General features: G+C 38.1%; 1 protein-coding gene across 1 annotated transcript in view; it reads left to right on the top strand.

The window, feature by feature from the left end:
- LOC111148156 (meiosis 1 associated protein) overlaps positions 1 to 16725 on the top strand; it is a 54432-nt gene that overhangs the window by 18463 nt on the left and 19244 nt on the right. The window contains exons 2-3 of the mRNA XM_022504598.1: positions 8234 to 8419; positions 9933 to 10101. Of these exons, the coding sequence (XP_022360306.1) occupies positions 8234 to 8419; positions 9933 to 10101 (355 nt within the window). The remainder of the gene's footprint in view (positions 1 to 8233; positions 8420 to 9932; positions 10102 to 16725) is intronic.

Raw genomic sequence — 16725 nt, 5'->3', positions numbered from 1 at the left:
GTCAGTTAAGCCTCTGCCTTCAGCTCAGGTCATGATCCCAGGGTCCTGGGATCAGGCCCTGCATCGGGCTCCCCGCTCAGTGGAGAGCCTGCTTCTCCCTCTCCCGCTGCTGTGCCCCCTGCTGTGCATGCTATCTATCAAATAAATAAAATCTTAAAAAAAAAACAAAAACTCGGCTGTAAAAAAAATAGAAAATATGTGCTTGGCAAAAAAAACAAAAAACAAAAAAACAAAAAAAACCCTGCATAATTAATAAGGTAAAGACCAATAATCCAAAAGGAAATGAGAAATGACATATATAGCTTTCAGAAAAAGAAATATAAATGATCCTTCAACATATCAAAATATGTTCAATCTCACTTATAAAAAAAATGAAAAAGAAAACTTGAAGTATATTGAGATACTATTATTTTTCACCTGTATGGGTTTGTTTTGTTTTGTTTTGTTTTTTAGTAACCTAATGTTCATGAGGTTTTAAAGAAATAACCACACTTACATGCCATTTATGGGTATATAAATTAGCACAATTTCAAGGGTGGGCAATTTGGGGACAGTATCACAATTTACATACCCTTTGACCTAGCAAGTCTGCTTTTAGGAACTTATCCTGCAGATATATTTTCATATGTGGAAAAATGACTTAAGTATTATCATTTCAGCACTCTTTGCAGTAGCAAAAGATTGAAAGCAATCTAATGTCAATCAATAGGAAATTGGTTAAATAAAATTATGTTCCATCCATTAGTGGAATACTCTGTAGCTGTAAAAATTAAGACACTTTTGGGGAGTCTGGGTGACTCAATCAGTTAAGCCTCTGCCTTCAGCTCAGGTCATGATCCCAGGGTCCTTGGGTCGAGCCCCACACTGGGCTCCCTTCTCTCTCTTCTTCTGCCCCTCTCCCCTACTCATGTGCTCTCTTTCTCTCAAATAAATAATCTTTTAAAAAATTAAGACAATTTTTATCTATTGAATGACATCATTGCCCAAGTACACTATGCAATAAAATCAAGATATAAAAGACTATCATAGTCTGTTTTATTTTGGTAAGAAGAACAAATTTATCTTTTATGTTTTCTTTCATGTAAAGAAAAAAATCTCTGGGAAGATATCCAACAAGCTACCAATATAGATTGCCTAGCTAAAGGATGAGTGAAAGGTGACTTTTCCTCATATAATTTTATAACCTTTAAATTTTGAATCATGTGCATGTATTATATATTGAAAATAAATAAAAACAAAGTATTGAAAATACATTTGTGCTAATAAAATTCAATCTATCTATGGATTCAATCCATATATGGATATATAAAATTTTTTTTTAATTTTTTATATAAGTTTCTACTGATAAAAATATTTTTGAAAATCAATGACCTAAACTATGTTCTAACTTTTTTCATCTGATTTCCAATAAGACATCAATCCGAGTTGCCCTAAACTGCCTAGACCAAGGAGAACACACTGGCACTAGATTTAGGGAGAGAACATCCTGTAGGCATATTTGTACAACTAGTCTACACAAAAAGCTGAAAGAAATGCAGTGAGAAAAAAAGAAAGAAATGCAGTGAGGGTCCATTAGTCCTTACCCATTCATCCCAACTTCCACTTCTCTGTACAGCTCCCATCTAACTGAATCAAGGTCTCCACTCTGCACCTTGAAACTCACCCAGATATCTAAGACAAAGAACCTGAATTTGTGATATAATAGATAATAACTCAAAACAATGTTGTAGGCAACTTCAGTACCTGATTCACCGGGCTGCATTTCAACTCAGTAACTTCTGAAAGCACATTTGAATCTTCCACAGTGGAAATCCCAAACTTTCCATCCAGGAAAGGGGAAGGAGGAGAAGTTATGACATTTGACTGCTCAGATTGCAGATTGCAGGTAATGGCACAACTCCAGCTGAGAGACACCGGGTCTTATCTTCCTACCATCCATTTTCTACCTCTTTATCTAACAGGTCCCTATAGATCCCTGACCCCACCTTTTCTTGTTTGGAACACAAGTCTGAACTATTTACACTATTGCTGTATGGAATATTGCCTAGGCATTTCATGAGGGAAAAAAAAAACTAAGAATGTAAGACTTTCTGTAGCATTCATCAGTCATCAACCTTTGATATATAGAAATTGTTTTCCGGCCAAGCTATATGAGCTCTTCACATTCTAGGCAATTAATGTTTCTGCAAAGCCTGCATTTTAAAATCACTTCCAGAATCAAAATGAGTACCTGAGAGATCAGATACCATTTTGAAGGGATATAATACATAGTTATGTTTTAGCCTACTTTCTGTTCAGCCTGTTTCTGAATGATCTAATCTTTTAGATGATTTGGGCACATGACCTCTTGCTACAACAGTTTATCAACCAGGAGTGCTCTCGAGCAATAAGCGACCCTATTATTTGATTAATGTAAGAAAGAACAGCTTAATTTCCAATATTTCAAAGCCATTGCATTTGGCAAAATTACTCAGATAGGAAATATTTTCAAACCTTGTTAGAAGATCACTTCCTTTTCCTAAAGGTTATCGTAACCTGGCTGGCAGAGACATCAGGAGGCCATCCTTTTTTTTTTTTTTTTACATTTTAATTACAGGAGATAAGTTAAGCTTTTTGTTTCAGTTTTCAAAATAGAAATGCATTTTCTCTGTACCCCTGGGGATAAAAATATATTATATGTTTATAAAAAATAAAATTTAAAAAAAAAAGAAATGTATTTTCTGGTAAAAAAAAAAAGTTTTTATTTTAGAAAACTTAAATGTAGAAAAGTATAGTCTTTTGATCATTGCGAAGTTGACTGTTGGAAACACACTTTTACTGTTGATTCCTCCCAAAACACTACCAAAAAGAAAGTTGAGGAATTTTTTTTAAAGATTTTATTTATTTATTTGACAGAGAGAGAGATCATAAGTAGGCAGAAAGGCAGGCAGAGAGAGAGGAAGAAGCAGACTCCCCGCTGATCAGAAAGTCTGATGCTGCAGGGCTCCATTCCAGAACCCTGAGATCATGACCTGAGCCAAAGACAGAGGATTAACCCACTGAGCCACCCAGGCACCCTGAGGAATTTTTTTTAAATAACATTGAATTAGTTAAGATTAGACTCAGCTGTGAGTCATAGAAACCCCCGAATGAAAGTGTCTTAAATAAGATATAAATTTATTTCTTTCTCAAATAGTTTTATGCAATCCAGGGCTCATGTGGCAACTCCATAATCAATAAGGACCCATGCTCCTCCTGGCTCATTGTTCCACCATCTTACTACCATCAGCAACACAGATACTGTCTTGTAGACCAAGTTGGCCATTCTTAGGCTTGTGTTTCAGCAAGCAGGAAAGAGGAAAAGCAAAGCAAAGGGAAGGAGAATAATAAAGATTAGAGCAGAAATAAATGATATAGAAACTAGGAAAACAATAGAACACATCAATGAATCCAGGAGCTAGTTCTTTGCAAAAATTAATAAAACTGAAAAACCCTTAGCCAGACTTACCAAAAAAGAAAAAAGAAGGACCCAAATAAAATCACAAATGAGAGAAGAGAAAGAACAAACACCACAGAAATACAAACAATTAGAATATTATGAAAAATTATATGCCAACAAATTGGACAACTGGAAGAAATGGACAAATTCCTAGAAACATATAAACTACCAAAACTGAAACAGGAAGAAATAGAAAACTTGAACAGATCTATAACCAGCAAAGAAATTGAAACAGTAATCAAAAATCTCCCAACAAGCAAAGGTCCAGGACCAGATGGCTTCCCAGGGGAATTCTACCAAACATTTAAAGAAGGGTTAATACCTATTCTTCTCAAACTATTCCAAAAAACAGAAATGAAAGGAAAACTTCCAAAGTCATTCTATAAGGCCAGCATTACCCTGATACCAAAACCAGACAAAGACTCCATGAAGAGATCTACAGATCAATATACCTGATGAACATGGATGCAGAAATTCTAAATAAAATAGTAGCAAATAGAATCCAACAATACATTGAAAGAATCATTCACCACGATCAAGTGGGATTTATTCCTGGACTGCAGGGGTGGTTCAATCAATGTGATATACCATTTTAATAAAAGAAAGGATAAGAACTGTAGGATCCTTTACAATAGATGCAGAAAAGCATTTGATAAAATACAACATCCATTCATGATTTTAAAAAACTCTCAACAAAACAGGGTTAGAGGGAACAAACCCCAACATATTATAAAGGCCATATACAAAAAAACCTACAGCTAATAACCTAATGGGGAAAAACAGATCTTTTCCTTTATGGTCAAGAACAAGACATTTATGTCCATTCTCACCACTGTTATTTAACATAGTACTGGAAGTTCTAGCCTCAGCAATCAGACAACAAAAGAAATAAAAGGCATCCCAATTGGCAAGGAAGAAGTCAGGTTTTCACTATTTGCAGATTACATGATACTCTCTACAGAAAACCCGAAAGACCCCACCAAAAAACTGCTAGAACTGATACATGAATTCAATAAAGGCTCAGGATACAAAATCAACATACAGAAATCTGTTGCATTTCTACACACCAATAATGAAATAGCAGACAGAGAAGTCAAGGAATCATCCCAATTACATTTGCACCAAAACCCATAAGATACCTAAGAATAAACCCAACCAAAGAAGTAAAAGATCTGTACTCTGAAAACTTTAAAACATTGAAGAAAGAAATTGAAGATGACACAAAGAAATGGAAAGACATTCCATGCTTATGGACTCTAAGAACTAATACTTTTTAAAAGATTTTATTTATTTATTTGAGACAGTGAGAGAGAAAGAGCACAGGTGGGGTGAGGGGCAGAGGCAGAAGCAGAATCCCCGCTGAGCAGAGAGACTGATGCAGGGCTCGATCCTGGGAATCCATGATCATGACTTGAGTTGAAGGCAGACCCTTAACCAATTGAGCCACCCAGTCACCCTGGAAGAATGAATACTGTTAAAATGTCTGTATTACCCTAAGCAATTTACTTACTGAATGCACTCCTTATCAAAATACCAACAGCATTTTTCACAGAGCTAGAAAAAACTATCTTAAAATTTGTATGGAACCTCAATGACCCCAAATAACCAAAGCAATCTTGAAAAAGAAAAGCAAAGTTGTAGGTAAAGTGAGAGAGCTAGGTTCTTATCTCACAGAATCAAAGAATGAATCTCATGGACAAAAGGAGTGAGTAAATCGGTTGAGTTTTATTAAGCAAGGATACAGAAAAAGCTCTCAGGAGTGAGAGGGATCCCAACAGGATTGCCACTGGGGGCTTTTAAAGTTGGTCTTTTATAAAAAGCTATCCAGGGAAGTTAAATCTTTTTGACTTCTCTACTGGTAGCACCACTGATTAAGGACTAGTGTTAACATCTTTAATGGCTTCATTCTTTTTAGGTTCTGGTTATTTTCTGTTACCACAGGAGATTGTCATAAGTAAGACTTTCCCCTAAAAAAAAAATTAATTAAAAATAAATTAAAAATTAAAAACAGGGCACCTGGGTGGCTCAGTGGGTTGGGCCTCTGCCTTCAGCTCGGGTCATGGTCTTGGGGTCCTGGGATCGAGCCCCACATCAGGCTCTCTGCTCAAGGAGGAGCCTGCTCCCCCCTCTCTCTCTGCCTGCCTCTCTGTCTACTTGTGATCTCTCTCTGTGTGTCAAATAAATAAATAAAATATTTTGGAAAAAAAAAATTAAAAACGGGGCACCTGGGTGACTCAGTGGGTTAAGCCTCTGAGTGGGTTAAGCCTCTGATTGTCATAAGTAAGACTTTCCCCTAAAAAAAAAAATTAATTAAAAATAAATTAAAAATTAAAAACGGGGCACCTGGTTGGCTCAGTGGGTTAAACCTCTGCCTTCGGCTCAGGTCATGATCTCAGGGTCTTGGGATTGAGCCCCGAATCAGGCTCTCTGCTCAGCAGGGAGCCTGCTTCTCTCTCTCTCTCTCTCTCTCTCTCTCTCTCCCTCCCTCTCTGCCTGCCCCTCTGCCTACTTGTGATCTCTGTCAAATAAATTTAAAAAAAATCTTTAAAAAAAAATAATAAGACTTTCCCCTTGGACACCTAGGGCAGGGTGGCCTAGAGTGTTCCCTTATCTCTGGTTTCCTTATACCTCCACATTTTTGGAATTTCTATGAACCCAATCACATAGCCCCTTTACCTATCTCTCCCTACCTAGCCCCACCTGTTCCTTTCTCAGAGGCATCACCATTCTGGACTTAAAATTATATTACAAAGCTGTAGTGATTAAGACAGTATGGTACTAGCACAGAAACAAACACATAGATCAGTGGAACAGCATAGAAAACCCAGAAATGAACCCACAAATATATGGGCAATTACTCTTCAACAAAGCAAGAAAGAATGTCCAATGGAAAAAGACAGTCTCTTCAATAAATGGTGTTGGGGAACTGGACAGCAACATGCAAAAGAATGGACTGGACCACGTTCTTACACCACACACAAAAATAAATTCAAATGGATTAAAAACTGGGCACCTGGGTGGCTCTGTTGATTGGGCATCTGACTCTTAAGCTTGGGTCTTGCTCTCAAGGTTGTGAGTTTGAACCCTGAGTTGGGCCCCACGCTGGGCATGGAGCCTACTTTTAAAAAATGGATTTAAGACCTAAATGTGAGACAAGAAACCATCAAAATCCTAGAGGAAAATACAGGCAGTAACCTCTTTGACATTGGCCACAGCAGCTTCTTACTAGATATGTCTCCTGAGGCAAGGGAAACAAAAGCAAAAATGAACTACTGGGAATACACGCACACACACACACACACACAATGGAATATTAGCCATTAAAAAGAATGAAATATTGCCATTTGAATGATGTGGATGGAGCTAGAGGGTATTATGCTAAGCAAAATAAGTCAGAGAAAGAGGAATACCATATAATTTCACTCATGTGGAATTTAAGAAACAAAACAGATGAAAAATTGGGTGGAGAAGAAAACCATAAAACAGACTCTTGACTATAAAGAACAAACGAGATTGCTGGAGGGGAGTTGGAGGGTGTTTAATGGGTGACTGGGCTTAGGGAGGGTACTTATGATGAGCACTGGCTGTTGTATGTAAATGATGAATCATTAAATTCTACTCCTGAAATTAATATTACATTGTGTGTTAACTAACTGGAATTTAAGTAAAAACTTGAGATAATAGACAAAGTCTATCAGTCTTCAGATTCTTTTAGGGGGTACATGAAAAGAAATTTCTGAAGGCCACTAGTCGATACATACGGTCTTGTTTTCTTTTTTGCGTAGGTCTCTTATCTTCCCATCTAAATTACAAATTCTCTTTGTGTAAGAATTACATCCTATTTTTTGTGTTTTTCCCATAGACTCAGGGAGAGGAGCATGTTAGCAAAGTAAGCAGCTGTGGAATTCAGTGAGGCAGGGGTTGACTTAAGTAAACTGGCATAATGGCAACTCATGTTCATGAATTTTATGTGCATTTTGCAAATATTGCTCAGTTCTGCTCTTTGTCAGGGTGGTTTCCTCATCCCAAATATAATTCCTCCTCACCCAACCCCCATCTGCTATTGATGCTTAGAATTCAAATAGTGTCACAAATTAGCATTCCACCTTTATTCAAAATGTTAATATCCTTAGGAGAGGTAACACTGATATAGAATCAGATTATATTAGATTACTTCCTGAGAGTAACTTTTTATAAAGGGAGGTGAGATAGAACCAAGAGATTTACATGTTGGCTCCTTGAGCTGACTACAGACTAAGTCAAGCATCTCTTCTTTATTGAAGTGATCCTGAGGAGCAGACTGGATAGGACCTTATCCATTCTGGAATGACCAACCATATCAAAATCCTCATTTCTGGAAACTAGAGAGGCTCCCAGTGCCTTGACTGACTATGAAATGAAAATAATATTTAAGAGTGATCCTGCTAGGCCTCCAGTTTGCAGAGCCCCCCAAAGTAAAACTCAGCAATCACAACTGGACTTCCATTTGGATGAGTGAATAAGTTCAAACACTTCCTTTCCTGTTCCTGGTAACTCCACATAATCAAAGCCCTTTGGCTACAAATTTTCTTTCTTCTGGTATAGGGAAGATTTTAGTGCAGTGCCTAAAGCATAGTAGGCATTGAATAGATATGGTCAAATAAAAAATCTTCAGGAAGGGAAGGGACCCCTGAGGAATAACTGATAAAGAAGATGGACTGCCCATTAATCTGGAACCTGGGTCACTAAAGATCTTTGGTTCATTTTTCTCTACAGCAAGTGAAAGGGAACTTTGTTAGGCTGAAGGCCTGCATCTCAGAACTCCACATGTTGCAGAGAGAAGGCTGTTTCAGGCCACATAGCACTTCCCTGCACCTGGCAGTACAGGATGGCCTTCAGCAGTTCAAACAGTACAGCAGACATGTGACCACAGGTGCATCTCTGAGCTTCACTTCCCTGGAGGTAAGAATACTGGCCTTAGGACTCTAAGACCATTGCGGGCCATCTAGATACTTCATTATTATTTATCATCCTGATATTGTTCTTTGTTTCATACACTCTGATGGTAATTTTCAAGTCTAGATTTTCATCTCCCTGCGGGCAAGAGATATGTTCTCTTTTTCCTATAGCCTGTGTAATTCTTATACAGAGCCAGCATAGAGAGAAATGCTAAAAATATGGGCTGAAGTGAATTATGATGAAAAACTGAAATCAAAATCTGAATATGCCATCTGCCTCTGGATTTTTGGAGCTTGTAAAGTAATTGGTAAACTGCCTAGATTGCTGTCTGTATTTATATTTCCTTTGCACCCTTCAGAACTTACAGTTGTTCTTAATCAAATCTTGGCATCAAATTGAGTAAATTTTCTTGGACTTAGCAAATGTGCAAATTTAAAGATTGCTAAACTTCTAGTGCAGACTAAGACAATCTTAAAAAATATAAGTCAGTCATGCCTGGGTACTCCACTGGGTGCATGAGTTAAAACACATTCAGTCTTTGGAAATCTCAGGCATCAAACAGATGTATTTTAAAAAACAACTGTGCTTTTATCTGCATCCTTCATTAATCAAAAATGTCCAAGCACTGGGGCACTTGGGTGGCTCAGTCGGTTAAGTGCCTGACTCTTGATTTCTGCTCAGGTCACAATCTTGGAATCCTGAGATCGAACCCTGTGTGCATCAGGCTCCATGCTGGTGGTGGAACCTGCTTAAGATTCTCTCTCCGTCTGTCTTGCTACTTCCCCCCTCCATGCACACACATACGTGCTCACTCACTCTTCCCCCCAAAGAAACGTTCCAAACACCAAAAATAAATGTCTAAGTACAAAAGAGAATTGCATATATTTAATATTTGCCTTCCAGATTTTCAAATTAAAGACAAAACTGCTAATAAAAACATCTGGAAGATTTACTCAGGTGAAATAAAATATTCAGATTATAAACAAACACCTCAGTATCTCTTCAGGTTAGATATATTGATCAAGAGTGAGTACATTTTAGAGTTAAGAAAGCAGAAGAAACAGCTCACCTGTATGCAGGTTGAACAAGGAGAGAAATCTATGTAGAAGCACAACCATGAGAAAGAAGCATAGAGATTCTCTAATATTTAGTACACACTTAGTGAGTGGAATTTAAGGATTCTATTTCCTTCATTGCCTTATAAAATTGAAGCATTTTGAGCATGAGAACTTCAAGCAACCTTAAATTAAAACATAGGGATGACTTCTCACTGGTCGCTTTCTGGGATAGGCCTTACCTGTTTGGAAGGGTCCTGTAATGATTTGTCCCACCAGACCTCTTCCACCAGAATCTGTCAAATGAAATTTGATTTGTAAGTTACCATAAAATCTTCTCTGCTTCAAAGAAAATAGCCACTGCCACAGACTTCTGCTGTGTCTATCCTCCAGATCTAACCTACTATGTTCTTCACTGTGTACATCAAAGTAGACACATTGATTCTTGGATTTATTTCCAGATTACTGTTCTGACTTCCCAGCCTGGAAAGGAGGTGGTCAAACAATTGGAGGAAGGATTGAAAGATACAGACCTAGTCAGGGTCAGGAGACTTCAGGTGGTTGAAATCACTAAGGGAGACCTAGAGTATATGGACTCAGTATCCCCTGCTGAAGAGCTTGGCAGCGATGGTAAGAATTAAAAGAAAAGGTAAAAAGAATTTTAATGAGTAGTCAGGAAGATTATTTTCCATGGTCTTTTTGTTCTTCAATTAAATGAACCCAACAGATTTCTCTACAGTTTAGACAGGTGTTTCTAAGTGTATATATATAGGCCTAATATATATTAAGGATATATTTAGTATTTTAACAGAATCATAATATACATAATATTCCATAACCTTCTTTGTGCATTGGATAGCCATCTCTGTCAGTATCTATAGATCTGTCTTATTTTTTACTGGCTATATGATTTTCTTATTGTGTGGTTGGATCATAGTTTGTTTAATCACTTATTAATGAACAATTTTGTTTACTACACTTTGCTATTATAACCAATGCTGAATAAACAGACTTATGTGCAGGGCTGGCTTCATGTACTTATGACCAATATAGTCACACAGGGCCCGGCATTCAGAAACACCCTGTGCTTGGGATTTAATGCTCTTTGGTTGCTCTCTTGAAATTCTTAAAAATTTTATCTTTGGATTTATATTTTATAAGTGAAGTTTGATGGAACAATGAAGCATGTGCCAGGGGACTAGAGTCTCAGCTCACATACGCCCTGCCTCCTATGTCCTTCCCACCTCTCCATAATGGGGTTCTTAGTTACTAGCTTCCCAGCTCTGGTGTCCCCAACCTGCCTACCCCAACCCGGCAACCACTAATACCCATGTCCCTGCCAATAAATCCTACATAAATCACTAATAATTCTAAATTTCCTAGAGCAGAAAATATTTGAACTGAGTCTTAAAGAACATATAGGAATTAATCATGTAGAGGAAGAAACAAGGGCACTCAAAAAGGAGACATGGGGGCATGAGAAAGCAAGATTAATCAACTTTCAAGGAAGTGCCCATGGTTCCTTATTACTAGAGCAGGTCAGGCAGAAGCAGGAGTTAAGTCTATGAAGGTAGGCAAGAATTTGATCAAGAAAGGCCATATATGCCATTCTAAGACCTTTAGATTTTATTCTAAGGCAGTGGAAATTTATGAAAAGATTTTGGTCAAAAAGTCAAGGAGAGATTCCCAAATTATGGAGTTTAAGATATTTTTAACCAGTTTTAATTTATCCAACACTCAAGTTATTGTTCACCCTTCAACAGTCCTTTCTGCATGTATTGGCCTTCTCCAAGGTTGTGCACATGGGAGGAGCCCCTATTCTGATACCGTTGATCGCTTTCTGGTCACACTTGGATAACACACTAATTAGGTGAGAGAGTTAAATCTAAGTGTGTGTTTCCACTCCAAATCTGACACATGTGAATCCTTCCAGCTTCATGAGGCCACTGACATTGTTTTGGTCCGGGAGGGAGGATAACCAGCCTTAGCTGTGTCATTTATGAGTTGTCACCCACTTGGCACACTCTGCTTTTCTCAAGTCAGTCTCCTCACTGAATGTCTTTCTTTCTCTCTCCATCTCTTCACTTATAGTTGTCTTTTCCTTTGAATTCCCTCTTCTTTCCTCTGAGTTCCTTCCCTTATCTTCTTCCAGCCAAATCTTCCCCATCCCTTAAGGCTTAATTCATGTTCCTGATTACTATATTGATTTTCCTCTCCTTAGAATAACGATAGCCTTGTGGTGTATACCAAACATTTTAGCACTTTATTATATGCCATGGAGAATTGTTCACCACTGGGTGATAATTTTGTCTTCTCATCTAATCTGAAACTACTTGATATCTTTTCTTTCTGGATTAAATTCTAAGTACCTTAGGATTAGGAATTTGTTTTACTTATTTCTATGTCCTAGTGTGTAGAATATTCTAGATTACAGGTGATATTTGTTGAATGAATTGATGACAGTGATACCTGTGGAGATAGTTCTTGGTCTGCCCAGCATCCGCTGAATCCCCATTCTCTAGTAACAGCTTACTTTCATGGTCACAAAGAATGGGCCATGACCTCGGTGAAGCCATCATAGTTCCTCCAGGCCACCAGAACTTGAGTAAGTTCTCAAACTGAATCTATGAGAGAGAAGCTCTTTTTCTTTCTCTTTGGCAATGGATGTATCAGGCATGGGCTGTGTCCTTTTCCATCTTCAGTGACTGTATCCAGTAAGAATTTCCTGTACCTTTAGTGGCACAGAGCTCAGAGTACTCTGAGGCCACCTGATGTCTTTATTTAGAATAGTTGGTGTCTAGAGCCATATAGAAGAACTTTTACATTTAGGAAGACAGTTTTCTACCTTGTGTCACTCCTGATGATCTTCCTGTAACCTCCTATTTGCTTATAAATAATACATCATCCCATAAATTTCTTGTAATTCCTCTTTGCAGGCTAAGTATATATATGTATGGTTCATATCTTGAGATCTTCCCAGTTACCTGTACTTCCCTCGTAATTATTTCATTCCATTGATGTTTGCCTCATCTTGGTGTCCTTATGAAGAGATTAGCAAAAGCAACTTCTCTCATTCTCAAGAAGATGAGCGCTCCAGAATCAGGTTGTCTGAGTATAAACCCCAGTTCTATCACTTACTAGTTGTGCAACTTTGAGAAGGTACTTAGTCTACTTAAGCCTTAGTTGCTAATTCTTGCCTTATGCAATAGTACAGATTTAATGAGATGATGTGTGTTAATTCGTGCATGATAAATGTTCAGTAAAAGTCAGCTAATCTTGTTAATATTTCTGAAAATTTTTGCATATGGGTGGTTTAATATTTCTGAGATTTGTTTTTAATGGCCAGGTCCCAAGTGCGTTGTAAGTTACCTGAGGATAACTACATCTAACACATCTTTGTATCACCAGCATGTATCATCCAGCCTTGCACATAGCAGATTCTCAATAAATGTTTCTTTAAAAAATAAGTGAATGATTGGAAAAAATAAAATGATTTGGGTGAGGTAATGGTCTCCCTTTTTGACATCAACCCAAATAGTTAGTTTCATATGTCAAACACTCAGCTTCCCTTTGTAACCCATGAATATCGTAAATTAATTCAAGCACTTTTTTTCTTATCTTTTTTTTTAAAGATTTTATTTATTTATTTGGCAGAGAGATAGAGAGCACAAGTAGGCAGAGCAGCAGGCAGAGGGAGAGGGAAAACAGGCTCTCCACTGAGCAGGGAGCCTGATGCAGAATTCGATCTGATGGGATCATGACCTGAGCCCAAGGCAGCCACTCAACCAACTGAGCCACCCAGACACCTTAATTCAAGCACTTCTTGAGTCTATTTATATATATACATATATATATATTTTTTTAACTCTGTAACCATGATCATCTATTAAAGGAAAAGTATCTCTATTCCACTTTTAGAGAGACCAGTTACAGAGAAATGTAGACTCATTTAAATGCAGACTCATTTAAAAAGTAAGTATGAGGGGCGCCTGGGTGGCTCAGTGGGTTAAGCCTCTGCCTTCAACTGGGGTCATGATCTCAGGGTCCTGGGATCAAGCCCCGAATTAGGATCTCTGCTTAGCAGGGAGCCTGCTTCGCCCTCTCTCTCTCTGCCTGCCTCTCTGCCTACTTGTGATCTCTCTCTCTCTCTCTCTCTCTCTGTTAAATAAATAAATAAAATCTTTTTTAAATAAATAAATAATAAAAAGTAAGTATGAGAGTATGTCCTTCAGTCAGGCAAAATTCTGCCTCCTGCACACGAATATAGACTCAAAATGGATGAAGCACCTCAATGTGAGAAAGGAATCCATCAAAATCCTTGAGGAGAACACAGGCAGCAACCTCTTTGACCTCAGCTGCAGCAACTTCTTCTAGGAACATCGCCAAAGGCAAAGGAAGCAAGGGCAAAACTGAACTATTGGGACTTCATCAAGATCAAAAGCTTTTGCACAGTAAAGGACAGTTAACAAAACCAAAAGACAACTGACAGAATGGGAGAAGATATTTGCAAAAGACATCAGATAAAGGTCTAGTATTCAAAATCTATAAAGAACTTAGCAAACTCAACACCCAAAGAACAAATAATCCAATCAAGAAATGGGCAGAGGGGGCACCTGGGTGGCTCAGTAGGTTAAAGCCTCTGCCTTTGGCTCAGGTCATGATCCCAGGGTCCTGGGATCGAGCCCCACATTGGGCTCTCTGCTCGGCAGGGAGCCTGCTTCCTCCTCTCTCTGCCTGCCTCTCTGCCTACTTGTGATCTGTCTGTCAAATAAATAAATAAAAATCTTTTAAAAAAAAATTTAAAAAAAAGAAAAAAGAAATGGGCAGAGGACATGAACAGACATTTCTGCAAAGAAGACATCCAGATGGCCAACAGACACATGAAAAAGTGCTCCACATCACTTGGCATCAGGGAAATACAAATCAAAACTACAGTGAGATACCACCTCACACCAGTCAGAATGACTAAAATTAACAAGTCAGGAAATGACAGATGTTAGCGAGGATGTGGAGAAAGGGGAACCCTCCTACACTGTTGGTGGAAATGCAAGCTGGTGCAACCACTCTGAAAAACAGAATGGAAGTTCCTCAAAAAGTTGAAAATAGAGCTACCTTACGAACCAGCAATTGCACTACTGGGTATTTACCCTAAAGATACAAATGTAGTGATCCGAAGGGGCATGTGCACATGAATGTTTATAACAGCAATGTCCACAATAGCCAAACTATGGAAAGAAACTAGATGTCCATCAACAGATGAATGGATAAAGAAGATGTGGTATATATATACAATGGAATACTATGCAGCCTTCAAAAGAAATGAAATCTTGCCATTTGTGACAACATGGATGGAACTAGAGTGTATTATGCTTAGCGAAATAAGTCAATAGGAGAAAGACAACTATCATATGATCTCCCTGATATGAGGAAGTGGAGATGCAACGTGGGGGGTTTGGAGGGTAGGAAAAGAAGAAATGAAACAAGATGGGTTCGGGAGGGAGACAAACCATAAGAGACTCTTAATATCACAAAACAAACTGAGGGTTGCTGGGGGGGGGGGTGGGGTTATAGACATTGGGGAGGGTATGTGCTATGGTATGTACTGTGAAGTGTGTAAACCTGGCGATTCACAGACCTGTACCCGGGGCTAATAACACATTATATGTTTAAAAAATTAAAAAAAAAAATTCTGCCTCCTTTAGTGCAATCCTGCCCAGTGAGAACTAATTATAAGGATGACTTGGAGAGTGCAAGATCCAGAATCATCAAAATAAGAATGAATTTAGAAATGAAGAAAGTAGGTGGCTCAGTTGTTGCCTGTCTGCCTTCAGCTCAGGTTATGATCCCTGGGTCTTGGGATGGAGCCCCACATCCAGCTGCTCAGCGGGAAGCCTGCTTCTCCCTCTCCCACTCCCCCTACTTGTGTTCCTGCTCTTGCTATCTCTGTCAAATAAGCACATGAAATCTTAAAAGAAAGTTACAATTAAAAAAAAGAAATGAAGAAAGTAGACTCGCATTTTAGAAAGTTTTTTAACAAAATCTAAAATGAAAAGATTAACTTTAAATCACACTCGTATCAGTTTGAGTTTTCTATAAATATTCAGACCATATAGCCTATTTTATATTTTCTTTCAACCACATAAATGGTGCTTTTTTTTTTTAAGATTATTTATTTGAGTGAGAAAGTGCAAGTGTGTGCGCGCGAGCGCACGCGAGAGAGAGAGAGAGAGAGAGAGAGAGAGAATGCGTGAGGGGGAGGTGCAGAAGGAGACGCAGACTCCCCACTGAGCAGGAACCCCTGGGATCATGACCTGAGCTGAAGGCAGAGGCTTAACTGACTAGGCCACCCGGGTGTCCCATAAATGGTGCTTGCTTTCATCTGTTCCTGTTTGGTCTAACTGGTGCGTTTTTTTCTTTATTTAAAATTTAGCTAAAAGATCCAGCCTAGCTCTCTTTGTAGTAGCTTTTGTCTGGTCATTTTACCATTTTTTATTGTAAGTTGTACAAATTTAGGGTGCCTGGGTGGCTCAGTTGATTAAGCAACTGCCTTCAGCTCAGGTCATGTTCCCAGAGCCCTGGGATCGAGTCCCACATGAGGCTCCCAGCTCCACGGGAAGTCTGCTTCTCCCTCTCACCTTCTCCCCTCTCATGTTCTCACCCACTTTCTCTCTCTCTCTCTCTTGAATAAAAAAAAAAAATCTTTAAAAAAAGAGCAATATGATCTCTTAAAAAATGTTGTACAAATTTAAACATTGTATAAGTATATAATATAAACTGTTCAAAATGATTCAAAATTCTGCTCTCCAGAGATAACAACCATTAGTACCATAGCACACATTCTGCTGAATAATTTTCCTTACATGTACATGGATATGGACACACATGTAACATTATTACTGTTATCAATACTTTTACCAAAATGTAACTATACAGTACTCACTATTCTGTCTGCATTTTTATTTTTTTCATTTGGTTAATTATCCATTTTTTTTCATATTGACACAGAAAGAACTAATCTATTCCTTTTAATATCTGTGATGCATTTTACTGTATAAATTCATCACTGTTTATTCAACCATCCAGTTGGATTTTTACATTTTACTGGAGAACTGTGTGACCTTGAACAGTTATTTAAACTTCTTATTTCACAATTTTTTTCATTTACAAAATAGGACTAATAAGAGCAGCTGCCTCATAGGGATTTTTTAAATTAACATATAATGTATTATTTGCCCCAGGGGTACAGGTCTGTAA

This window comes from Enhydra lutris, unplaced genomic scaffold (genome assembly GCF_002288905.1).
Source record: "Enhydra lutris kenyoni isolate GAN:26980312 unplaced genomic scaffold, ASM228890v2 scaffoldscaffold18, whole genome shotgun sequence".
Lineage (NCBI taxonomy): Eukaryota > Metazoa > Chordata > Mammalia > Carnivora > Mustelidae > Enhydra > Enhydra lutris.
The sequence above is the reverse complement of the archived record's forward strand: the minus strand, read 5'-3'. Positions and strand labels throughout refer to the sequence as shown.